This window comes from Sorex araneus, chromosome X (assembly GCF_027595985.1).
Source record: "Sorex araneus isolate mSorAra2 chromosome X, mSorAra2.pri, whole genome shotgun sequence".
Lineage (NCBI taxonomy): Eukaryota > Metazoa > Chordata > Mammalia > Eulipotyphla > Soricidae > Sorex > Sorex araneus.
In genome coordinates, this window is record NC_073313.1 from 237305377 (window position 1) to 237318181 (window position 12805).

The window sequence follows — 12805 nt, forward strand, 5'->3', positions numbered from 1 at the left end:
CTTAAAGGAGCACATTTATGTGAGGGCTAGGAGAGGTACAAATGCTATTTGTTGAAAAATCCCCATCTTCCAAATACGACGATTTCAATTGGTGATGAATACACACCTGGCAAGTCGCCATGGCAGGCTCCAGAGGGAAGAAAGGATGCTGTGCTTAAGACAAGTGGCTCACAGGCCCCTGGGTCATCCCTGCAGCTCAGCCACCTGTGAGCCATCATTCCTTGGGGCGTTTTTGATGGGGGGACGGGGAAGAGGGGGGCGTGGCGAGGAGCACCTGCTCTCCTGGGCACCTCCTCGATTCAGGTTCCAATCCTCTCTTTTTAAGGGTTGAAGCTGCAACTCCAATCTATTCCCTGAGTGCTCTATGAGATCCGGTTTCCAACTCCCCTTGGGTAGCTCAGGTCCCGTTACAATTCCCCAGAGGGGTGTACGTGCGCGCGCGCGCGCCTGTGTGTGTATATGTGTGTGTGTGTGTGTGTGTGTGTGTGTGTGTGTTGCGGGGGGGGGGGGGCGTGTGTGCGTGGAGACTAGGTGCCGGGGCTCCTGCTGCGGGCCGGCAGGGTTCACCAGGCCTCCCGGGCGAGCGCGCGGCGGGGCCAGGAGCGCCGCGGCCCCTTTAAGAGCCGGGCCCAGGCTGGCCCGCGGGCCGGGGCGCCGGGCGCGCGGCGCGCAGTGGAGGAGTTGGGATCCGGCGCAAAAGTTTCCTCCCAACTCCGGCCCCGCGCGCAGCCGCCGCCGCCGCCCACTCCAGCCCCGGGACTGGGGCAGGCCCGGCCGCCGCCACCGCTAGGGCCAGGGTGGGCCGAGCCAGGCCCCGGCCGGCAGTTTCGATTCGGAGGGCGGGCCCGAGCCGGAGCCCCTGCCGTGGAAGCCGGGTCGCCGCCACCTGGGAGGCACGGAGCCCTGCCCGCAGCCGTCCACTCCCCCTGCGCGGCCGCGTCCCGGGGGCTGCCGGGGCCTTGCGGCTAACGCCCCCTCTCCTGTCCCCAGATCTTGGAGGGGAGGGAGCAGGGCGGAGGGGGGGCGTGGAGGCGAGGAGCCCGGGATTTCCCCCCCGAGGGGTGGGGACGGCGATTACGGCGCGCCAGACACCTGTTCGGCCGGGCCCGACGTTGGTGGCCGGAGGGGTCCCAGGATGAAAGTGACTGTGTGCTTCGGCAGGACGGGCATCGTGGTGCCCTGCAAGGAGGGTCAGCTGCGCGTCCGCGAGCTCACGCAGCAGGCGCTGCAGCGGTACCTGAAGGCGCGGGAGAAGGTGAGCGCGGCGCGGGGGGCGCGCGTGCCCGGGAGAGGCCAGAAAAGCACCTGCCCGCGGGAGCCCCGAGGACCGGCTGGCCACGCCCAGGGGCTTCAGGGCTTCCAGCCCCTTCTCTGGGCTCCGCGCGTGGCCTCTGGTGTGGCTGGTCCCTGATAATATAAGGGCTCGTCTCCTCACTCCGGTGGGTCCTGCTGCCACTCATGGGGTGGTGGGAGGGACCGCAGCCAGAGAATCATTGGTGCCCGGTTAGAAACGCGTGATCTGGCTCGCGCCCCACTCCAAGCCCACCGCCTTGGCACTGGCTCACTGAAGCAGCTCCTAGAGACTGGCAGCATCTTTGAAGCTGGAGGAAAAGCTGCACTGCAACTCCTGCAGGGAAGGTGCTGCCAGCTCAGGTGTGAGCTCTGCCTCTGGGAGTTAGAAAGTGGATGCGCCAAGGTGGCAGAAGCGCGCAAGTTACAGCTGACGTTGCTCTTGGAATTTCAAGCCCCTGAGGGTTTTGTGGTCGCTGTGTCTTGGGCCGGAACTTGGGGTAGAAGGATGCGGTTCGCTTCAATCCCATCCTGCTGTCTTCTCCGCCAGTGTTTCCAGTTACACGCCTCTCATCCCAGGAGCGAGCTCCACGTGCTGTGACGTGCTATGGGGTCCCCACCCGGTCTGCGTGACTGTCAGGCAATGACCGCATGCCTGGGCCCTGGCTTCAGCTCCCAGAGTCAGGGGCACATGAAAATTAAATGAAGTTCAGAAAGAATGCTTTTAAGTGCATGACGGAAGCTGTAGTTCAGAAGTCCTCTCTGACCACCAGAATTGGCTGTAGGGGTTTGGGTAGCTTTGAAGACATCTTCAGTGGGATCTTTATTGAGGTGGGGACACACCCAGCGGTGTACTGGGTCCAGGCCTGAACGTGCTGTGATATGACTCTTTTTTTTTTTTTTTGGTTTTTGGGTCACACACAGCGATGCACAGGGGTTACTCCTGGCTCTTCACTCAGGAATTACCCCTGGCGGTGCTCAGGGGACCATATGGAACGCTGGGATTAGAACCTGGGTCAGCCGCTTGCAAGGCAAACGCCCTACCCGCTGTGCTATCGCTCTAACCCCTGTGATATGACTCTTAAAGGATGGTTAGGGGACTCTTTGCAGTGACTGAGATCAAACAGGGCCATGTCTTACCTTTCTTATCTTCAATGGAACCTTTAAATGAAGAATTTAAGGGTACTGTTCTTTTTATTTTTAAATTTAAAACAGTTCTTTTGGTTTTGGGGCCAAACCCGGTGGTGCTTAGGGGTTACTCCTGGTTCTGCATTCAAAAATTACTGTTGGCAGTGCTCAGGGAACCATGTGTTTGTGCAGGGGGATCAAACCCTGGTCGCTCTGCTCAAGGGGAAAATGACCTACCCGCTGTGCTAGCACTCTAGCTCCCTGTCTTATTTGTTGAAGCCTTAAATTGAACATCTTCTATGACCCAGAGGCTCTTTAAACAGAACAAGTTACAAACCCTTATTGGAGAGGTCCATAATTCTCTTAAGCAGTTGTCTTTGACATTATATTTCACTATCTTCTCAAAGTAGAAGAATAAAAATTCTAACTAGTATTCTAGACAATTTATTGAATAGATGTTATTGAAGGATTACCCTACTGAAAAAATATTTTATTTTTCACTCATTAGAAATAATTTGTTCTAGAAAAAAAGAAAAGAAATAAAAAGGAAGAAATAATTTGTTCTGAAAAATTGTATGTAATTTAGTGCCTGGAGCTAGCTAAGTAAGAGAGGTATGCTACATGCTTACACAAAATTCAGAGGAAACTAGATGATATTTAATGCATTGTAATAGGATCTTAAAAAGTGTTAAAGAGCTATTGATATTCTGGACTGAAAGCATAATTTATAATACCACAGGACTGAAATATAATTGTATTGATCAGTTTATTATTATTACTAGACATTACATTTTTCTGTGTTTACATTTATATATTAGTGAATGTGACATTTAAAGGTCACCCATAGCTTATAAATCCTCCCTTCTTTGGCTTTTAAAATCTCAATTTAATAAGTGGCAAGTGATATTTTTCCCCTCCCCAAATATTCCTCTCCTCTACTTCCATTTTAAATAATATTGTAATCATAATGAGACTTAACTGATATTAAATGGTATTCCTAATGGAACTAAATGTCAAGACATACTCTGACAAATTCCATACTTACATCTATTGAATTTAGAAAATAATGAGAAAATATCAGAAATGTCAGAATTCAATTTGAGAAATAATTTGTCATAAATTTCAGTTTCTCAGTGAAAAAGATTTAAAAGACTGTTTCCCACTACAACAAAATTTTAATCTCCACACTCAAAATAGTATAACAACTACTAACATGGATTGAGCTTACTATGTACAAATACTATTTTGGAATTGTATAGATATTTAATAACTCTGTGAGGTAGATCTGATCATCCTCTCTTTACAGAGTGGGAAAGTAAAAAGATAGAGATGAGACTAGTTACTTAAGTGGCAAAATTGGGATTTGGACCCAGAAGCAGTTTTTAGGCCCTACTCTCAGCGGTCATGGAGACCATTGGGTTATTTTGTATTTAAATTTACCATTTTATTTTTCAATATTCTTAAAAAAGACAGTCCCACCTACAAAATGCAACCATAAATTGAAACTGAAGATAAATAATTTCTTTTGTAGATAGGGCTACATGTTATCCGGAGAAGTTTAATTTTTTGAGAAAAATGTGGAAGAATTTACAAATCAAGAGTAAAAAATATTTCTCAGTCTAATGACTCATGGGAAAATGGGAGCTATCTGTTAGACATCCAGGTAAAGTATGCTGTAAAGAAACACACTTAGTGGAACCATGAGTGTAAATTAAGCCTCTCTTCTGGGACTTAAATAATTTAGCAGAGAGAAAGGCAGGTTTCAAGATTGAAGATAGAGTGGAGAGTTTGAAAGTTTGGAGGGCAAGTGAAGTCCAAGGAAGCCATTTTGGATTTGATGGGCAACATCAGGGAAATGTACAACTCCTGCCCAGAAGAGACAAAGTAGATTGGTATTTATGGAATGTGGGGAACCAGCTGAGTCAGCATCAGATAAGGACAGAAGTAGATAGTTTGTTGAAGAAAGTGGGGGAGCTTTGGGGAAGGCTTTAATTATGTTCTGAAATTGAAACTTTGAGCTACCTACCACATCCCACTCCCCTGCCATTTGATGAACTCTACTGGGGAGGTGAATTGACTAAGGGACTAGAATTATGGAATCACTTGTCTTTGGATCCTGGTAGTTTATCAGTGTCCCGGGCTCTAAATTCAATTTAGTTAAGCAGTTAGTGGAGAGGAGATTGTCTTCTTAAGGAGTCAAGGTGGGGATCAGTGAGTAATTAGTTAAATTTATCATCAAAATTACGTGTCACAGGTGAATGGATAATTGAATCGTATCCTGCAGGGGCTTTCAACCCTGGATGATCATTATTTCCTCTAACATGTAACGTTTTAAATAATACAAATCTCCGAGTCTCTTTCTCCAAGATTCCTATTCAGTGGATTTGGTGGGGGAGCCTGGGCAAAGAAAGTTTAAAAAGCATTCTAGGTGGTTCTAATGTGTGGTCATAGTTATGAAACACTAATCTACTGTCTATTACCACTAATTTTTTGGTATTACTCGACTCAATTTATTTGTAGTTTTTAAAAATTGGTTGATACTATACTTAGATATCTAGATATACGCCTGTCATTAATGACTGTTCCTCTGCTCCTACCCTGAATGGATTCTTGCTGAGGTACTTAAATAATTTGAATCGATCATTGTTATATAAACAGTATGCATAATGCATATATAACATATATGTGTAATGGGCCGGAGCCATAGCACAGAGGATAAGGCATTTGCCTTGCACACAGCCAACCTGGGTTCAGTTCCTCTGCCCCTCCATTTAAGCTTCCAAGAGTATCTCACCTGCAGGGCAGAGCCTGGCAAGCTACCAGTGGTGTATTCGATATGCCAAAAACAGTAACAACAGGTCTTACAATGGAGACGTTACTGGTATCTGTTCGAGCAAACCCATGAGCAACAGGATGACAGTGACAGTAGAATGTATGTGTAATATATACCTGTATCACTGTCATTCCATTGCTCATTGATTTGCTCAAGCAGGCACCAGTAACATCTCCATTGTGAGTCTTGTTGTTACTATTTTTGGAATATCTAATATGTCAAGGGTAGCTTGCCAGGCTCCGCCGTGCAGGCGGGATCCCCTTGGTAGCTTGCTGGGCTCTCCGAGAGGGGCAGAGGAATCGAATCTGGATCAGCCGCATGTAAGGCAAATGCCCTACCTGATGTGCTATCGTTCCAGCCCCATGTACCTGTATATATATACACACAAATATATCTCTTCAAATATACATATATATGTATATGTACAGAGATGGTGAGGGAGAGGAAGAAGGGGGGAGATTGAAGTGAATAAGGAAAAGACATGTTGCTAATAAGAGGGTAGAATGTGTTCAGGAATTGAATGAAAATACTTTGAACATTGAGATTCTGATCATGGGCTATTGGAATTTTTAAGAAGTTTGATTTGTGGACCTGACATTTTGTATGAGAATATTACTTTTAAGGAAACAGTCAATAGACTTTTCAAAGTGCAACTCTTCTGTGTTCTACATTTTGAATAATTTGTTTTACAAGTTGAGACTAGATTCCCAGATCTGAACATGAGTAACAACTCTGGTTTCTGATTAATTGTCGGCTCAGGTTCTGAGAGAATTATACAGTGATGAGAATTTAATATCTTTTTTGGGGGGAAGAAAAAGAAATCAGAAAACCTGATAATACGAAGCTCTGCTCTCTCACATGGCAAGTACAACTGAAGCTGAGACACAGCTTTTAGAAGGAGCCATGCCTTGCTCTAGACTCTGTTATTGCCTCCTGGTGCTGAGCTTTTCCTTCCATTTTTATTGTCTGAATAGGGTCTGCTAATTTCATTGTTACCATTTTCCTGGCCTGCTGCTTTATAACTCTCAGACCTTCTCTTTCGTCCCCTCACAGTTCCTTTCTTTGCTGCATCTCTGTGTAGAATTCAGTGTCCTCTGCATAGGACTTTTGACCCAAGCTTGCTGGCACTTTTAGTGCATCTGAGCTAAATTGAGGACCCCTATGAGATTAGGAGCCACGGGCATGATTTATCCTTTGGTGTACCTTGCCCAAATGGCTTCGCTCACCAGCTATTCATTCTCAGAGCTTTCTGTATGCTAGATTCATGCCACCCCCGTTTTTGGGAGAAAGTTAGGAAAATATCAGATTTTTACGAGAGCAGTTTTTTTCTGTAGACACTGATTACTGACTTCATCTGTCTTAAACATACAGAACCTTTTGCTGCTCTGGGGAAATCTAACAGTGCTACCCAGTAAAACTTTGTGTCATGATAGAAATAATCTAGATCTGTGTTTTCCACAGGTTAGCTGCTGGATGTCTCTGATGGTTCAATACGCAGTGCACCTAGAGCAACTGAGGAACCTAATTTTAAATTTTGATTAATTTAAACAGTCACAGTGACTTAATGAACAGTTAAGACTAAAACATTCTTTGAAGATTTCTCACAGCTGTATTTTGGAAACCACTGTCCAAAGTTTAAACTTCAAGAAATATGTAATTTCCTGTTGTGTTCCTCACAGTTTTGTTGAGAATTTTGCCATGATAAGTGCAAAAGTTGTTGTTGGGTACCCATTGGGGAAGAGAACCTTTAAGCCCTCAAATGTTATGCCTAGATATAAGCAAGATCCAGCTGAATTTTAGAAATTAAGGCCTTTCTCAGTGTGGAGTTTTGGTTCAACAGCCTGACAGTGTCCATCCTAGATTTTTGATATTGGGTGGATGATGGGCCAGCCAGAAGCAGTGGACAAGCTTGTCATTTCAGTCAAGTTTGAATGCATCTAGATGATCATCTGGCTTTATGGATGCAAATATCATGTATGTAGTTGCAAACTAGATCTCTCCCCTGGACTGTTCTCTATTGCAGTCTCCTTGACACCTCTGCTTGGCTGTTATGGAGACATTTACATTTAGCTTGCCCCAAACCGCACTGGTTGTCCACTGTTTTGTATCTACTTCTCCCACAGTCCACCCCTATCACGATGTGACTGTACCATCTTTCTGGTACTTCTGGCCAGACCTATTGTAATCCCCCAGTTGAGTATCTCTAATGACCTACCAACAATCAATCTGCAGATCACGTGCACTGCTTTTATAGTCGACCAAGAACTGATACATTTTAATTTTTCTTTTAGCGTGTGTGTGTGTGTGTGTGTGTGTGTGTATGTGTGTGCGTGCTTTTTAATAGACATGGGCTTCTTTTTTTTCTGTCTCTATCTCAGTCTCACAAAATTATAAATTCTAGTCAAATCTTGTGTTCTTTTATATAAAATGCTCTGAAAACTATAGAGTTTTTCAGATAATCAGATCATGTAGTTTATTACCTGTGTGGAAAAATAGCTAACATAGCTGTCTTTGCTTAGATATTCTTTAAACACTTGCCCATGACTGCATCTGGGAAGTTGAATTTGTAGAAAGTTTTCATCATCTCCCAATAAGAACAGTTCACTGTGCCAAAAGTATTTATGCAAATAATATATTATCTGCTGAATACCTTCTCTCATTCTAGGGCTTGGGAATTTTTGTGAAGTTAGACAGAGGATTCCTGTGTGACCAGACCCCTAAGAAGCCCTTAGATGTTAGTGAAACTCCTCAGAAAGCATTTCTTCCATACTATTAAAATGTTGCGAGGAGAGAGAAGTGGTATTACAGAGGTTAAGTCGCAAGCCTTGCATGTTGCTGACCCCAGTTAGCTTTCTACTCCCGTATAGTCACCTGAGCATTGCCTGGATGGCCCTGAAAGTCCCCTGTGCTACAGGGCTCAAAAAACACCATAGGTCCCAAGCACCACTGCCTCCTTGGATCCTTGAGTTGAACCACGGACCTGTTTGGCTGAGAATCAATAGGAGGGGCCCCAATGCCTCCTGAATACTGCCTCAGAGGTTCTCCGCCCTGAGATAAAGAACACATTAATGATAAATTATTCTTGGAAACTTGTGTCCAGTTGCCTATTGAGTTCACCCTCTATGCTATAGCATTTACTGTGTTGGCTTTGTGTTCTTTTGCTGTACTAAATCAGTTTTGAGAAGAGCTGTATACTCAGCTGTATGCTGAGTAGCGCAAATCTTCCTAATGTTTCATTAACCTTGAGGACCCCAAACACACTATCTCATACCTCTTAGACTTCATTCTCTGCCTGCCACCCTGGCCTTCAGCTACACTGATCTCTCAGCTCTTATTAAAAGGTGCCAGACAGGCTTCTAACTCACGTGCAATTTTTCTGCCTGAAATATTCTCCCCTACCTGTCTACTTGTCTGGCTGCTTCATTTTTTCCATCTTAGAAGATTGTTCTATCATTAAGCCTTTATGCTCACTCTATTTATAACTCCTCTAACTGCCCTGTTCTGCTTTATCTTCCCTGCCTTATTTTTTCCTCCACAAAATTCATTCCTTCCTAGTGTGTATGTTAATTGTCCATATTGCTGTCTCTCCCCACTAGGACATTAGGCAAGGCGGAGATTTTTGTAAGTTTTGTTCATTGTTGAGATGGGGGACTCCCCTAAGAGTGCTCAGTAGGCTGATGATGAACAAACAGTATTTTAATTTGGGTCTGCCTCCATCAGTTGCAGTTTCTGTTTCTTCACTTAAATTCCTTTAAAATGTCATAGCTTAAAAGAACATTCAGCAACATATGAGGGAAGGTTTAATGTGAGGTTTGCTAGGTCTGTGCTGTTCAAGAACGATGGCATCATTCATATGCCTAGTGGCTCACCTAGGCTGATAGAAATCCCTGAGGGCTGGCGGCAATGGGGTTCTGAGAATCTTGGTTCTTGCTAGTGTTGGTTTCCTGGGTTTCTATAATCTGGTTCTTACAAGTCATCTGACCTGATCATCTTAACATGACTTCCCCTCATGGTTTCTATAGCAGCTTCGACTTCTTACGTGACTGTTCAGGCTCCAATGAATGCAAACATGAAAACTGTCAGATTTTCTTAGGACCTAGACCTGCCAGTGACTTGCGTCAATATTTTCTGCACCATTTCCTTAGTTATCCACCCCCAGTTTCCTCATAGGCAGGAGATTATGCAGAAGCTGAAAACCTGTAGGTGTAGTTCTTCGGGAAGGGAAGGAACTCCAGCGCAACAAGTCACAGTGCCTTCTGTCCAAGGGGTGTGCAGGGAGGTGATGGCAAATCAGTGGCTGTTCTTGGTTTTGATAACTGAGCAGTCTCCTGGGGAAGGAGGCAGGGTTGTATAGGAACCGGATGATCTTCTGTGTTGGGTGCTGGGAAAGCTCTTAGAAAGGAAGATACTGAAGCTCTTTGGAAGGATGCGGAGTTTTGCCAGGGGAATGGACGCATGGCACTCCAGGTGGATTGAGCAGAGTGGGAAGTGTCAGTTTGGTTGAGGGAATTGTGAAACTTTGAGCTGAGAGCAGCCCTCATGGGAGCAGAGCTGCACAGGCCTGGGGGTAAGCTGCGAGGGTCCTTGGGTGCCCTAAGAGATTTTCAGGCTCTTTTTATGGGGTATACTATTTCTGTTTTTTATTTTCAGTACCTATATATATGTGTGTGTGTGTGTGTGTGTGTGTGTGTCTGTGTGTCTGTGTGTGTGTACAACAGGCTGGGACATGAACTGTACTGTCGTGGGGCAATAAGGTGGTAAAGTTATATATTGAGTAATATATACATATATATCTGAATTTGCATGAGTCTAAAAAATTTACCTTAACACAGAGAGGATTTCTCGATCATGAGGTAGTCAATTTGATATTTCTGTTAAGGCCTCATCATACATTTGGTTCCTTTTTCACACCTTCCCTAGGTAAACTGCTCTCCTCAAGATTAACAAGTTCTGTTACCTCATTCATGGCCACCATCTGCTCCTATTTTTAATGATTTTTAAAAAGCTTTGAGCGCACAAATTTCTTCATCATGCTTTAAATAAAAACAATTAAGTGCAATTGTATTTCTAATGCTTTATTCCTGAAGCCATTCGGTATTGTACACATGTCTCTCTCCTTGTCGTCTTTGCAGGTGGTCCTGGCTTGTTTCATTGCGGGCGTGCTTTGGCCTTGTTCTCTATACTGTTCTCATTTATTCCATGACTTCAGTGCTCCCAGGTACACCCCTCCAACCCTGAACTTGCTGTCAATCCCACTGTTCACTTGCTTCCGAACTTTACCACCTTATTGTCCCCCTACAATTCATGCCCAGCCTGTTCTGTGTGAATCTGTGTAGCTTGCCTCTTTATTTCTCGCAGCCAGTTTGGAAATCAGCAACTCCCTTCCCCCTCATATACCACCACACATCTAGGTGGTCAGAGAGGTCCTCTGTACTGTCTTGATCTGCTGCCTTCTTTCTAGCCCACTGTCATGCTGTTCCTCATTTTCACTCTGGGGAGATCCAGTGGCCTTTACATTGGCCCCCTGCCTATATCAGCTCTCAACTCCAAGCTATTCCCCACAAAGGAACATATAACCACAAAGCTGCTCCTAGAATATTTAAAGGGTATATTTAAAGGTTTTCTTGTTGCTTATAAGTAAAATTTTGTGACTTAATTTCTTTCCTGTCCCTTTAAGGCCCTGCATCAATTTAGTATTCTTTCACACTTTCCTGCCTCTAGTAAATCCTGTCTTTCCTCCAGATGATTCTGGAGCTGTTTCTTTTTTCTAGGAATCCTCCCTTTTCTTCCTCCTCTGTCGTGCAGGTGCCTCCCTTCTTTTCAAGATCTCTTTGGAGCTCTCTGTGCTTTTTTAAATTTTGATGTGATCTTGCTTATTAGCCAGGGTATGTTTACTTATCAGACAATCCCACATAGCAGCCACCATAGCAGAGTCGCCTTTCTGGATGGGAGGTGGGGGCTTTGTCTTGCTCAGTTCCTTCTCACTGTTCGCTTGGTCTTGGAGTTCTCTGGAGTCCTCCCGCTTGCACTGTCATCCTCAGTTAGGATGAGTAAGCTTATGGAGGCCCCAAAAGATTTGGAGGCTGGTTTGAAAGTGTCGGACCTCATTTCTGTTCCACTGTTCTGTTCCCTGTCTTGACTCAATGAGGACTAACTGGAAGTTCTCCCTGATAGAGATAATATCTCTTTGCTGCTACCGAAATTTTGTTCTCCTCTGCTCTATCTGAATGAGCCAAGAAGAAGAATGAGTCAAATTTTTGCCCTTGTTTTCTGTTTTAAGTACAGTGTTAAATATTCTGTATGTATACATCAGTGTTTTTTTTTTTTTCTGTGTGTGTGTATGTGTGTGTGTGTGTGTGTGTAGTTGTATTCATAGAGAACTAGAATGGTGTTGGATCTGATACTTTTCTGCTTGGGGAATCTTTATATGTAGTATGGATTCTTTTTCTAAGTCTAAGTCTAACTTTTGATTATCTTTGAATTCCTCATCGCATCGCACTTGCTGTAGGCAGTAGTTTAGTGGTCCATTTCATCTGTCACACTGATTGTCTTAAATAACAGCCTCAGATTCTGACAGCTTGACTCACTCCTGGGTTTTTGAGCCTCAGTACTCAATAATTATGGATTTACAATGGAGCATCATGATGTTTTTACTTCATACAGGTGTGTGTGTGGTATTTGATTGATGGTATTCTATAATTAACCTTATGTTAATTTTTAAAATAATTCTGATTATTTGGTTGGATTCTTTATTCTTGAAAGGCTTGGTCGCTGTGTCCAGAGGGCTGCCAGATGATACCTACTTTTGTTCTCTGTGTTCAGTCTTTCTTTTGATTGCTAGACTATCACTTTTTGGATTGCCATAAGGTTTAGTAGAAAGATCCTAAGAGACAGCCCAGTTAAAAAGGTTTCACTCTCGATTTAGTCTCTGTCAGATGCAGTGACAAGTATCACATAGATAAATATGTCCTATTTATCTTTTGTCCACTGGCTTCTGGTGAGATGATTATACTTCTGGTGAATCTGGGCTTGGAAGAGAAGCTAGTGCGACCAAATTGGTGATGGAGGAAGAAAATGAAAAAGATGGCCACCATACTTGGCTAAGGACTACTATTGGCACAGACCAATATTAGTCCAACCAGAAAACCACCCTGACTGGGGGAATGAACAGATATGCTTTATTGCCATATTTTGTGGCACAAATTAATTACCTGTGGATTGTTTGGTAATACCCTTCTGATATGTTTAAAGGGAAATTTAAGTTAAATTTTGTGACTACATATTTAGAGACATGAGCTATTTTATAAGTGACTGCTAATCAAAGAATTTTTGACAAGGATTTAAAACAAATCTATGTTTTGTACTTCCTTTTCTCTCTTTCTCTTTTTTTTTCTTTGCTTTTTGTGTCACACCTGGCTATGCACAGAGGTCATTTCTGGCTCTGCACTCAAGAATTACCTCTGGTGGTGCTCAGAGGACCATATGGGATGCTGGGAATTGAACCCAGGTCAGCTGCGTGCAAGGCAAACGCACTACCCACTGTGCTATTGCTCC

The 12805-nt window shown here is 44.0% G+C and overlaps 1 protein-coding gene across 3 annotated transcripts in view; it reads left to right on the forward strand.

The window, feature by feature from the left end:
- Positions 1-734: 734 nt before the first annotated feature.
- PARD3B (par-3 family cell polarity regulator beta) overlaps positions 735-12805 on the forward strand; it is a 1223953-nt gene continuing 1211882 nt past the window's right edge. For all 3 annotated transcript variants that reach the window (XM_012933501.2, XM_055122817.1, XM_055122818.1), the window contains exon 1: positions 735-1255. In XM_012933501.2, coding sequence (XP_012788955.2) covers positions 1136-1255 — 120 coding nt within the window. In that variant the 5' untranslated portion in view covers positions 735-1135. The remainder of the gene's footprint in view (positions 1256-12805) is intronic.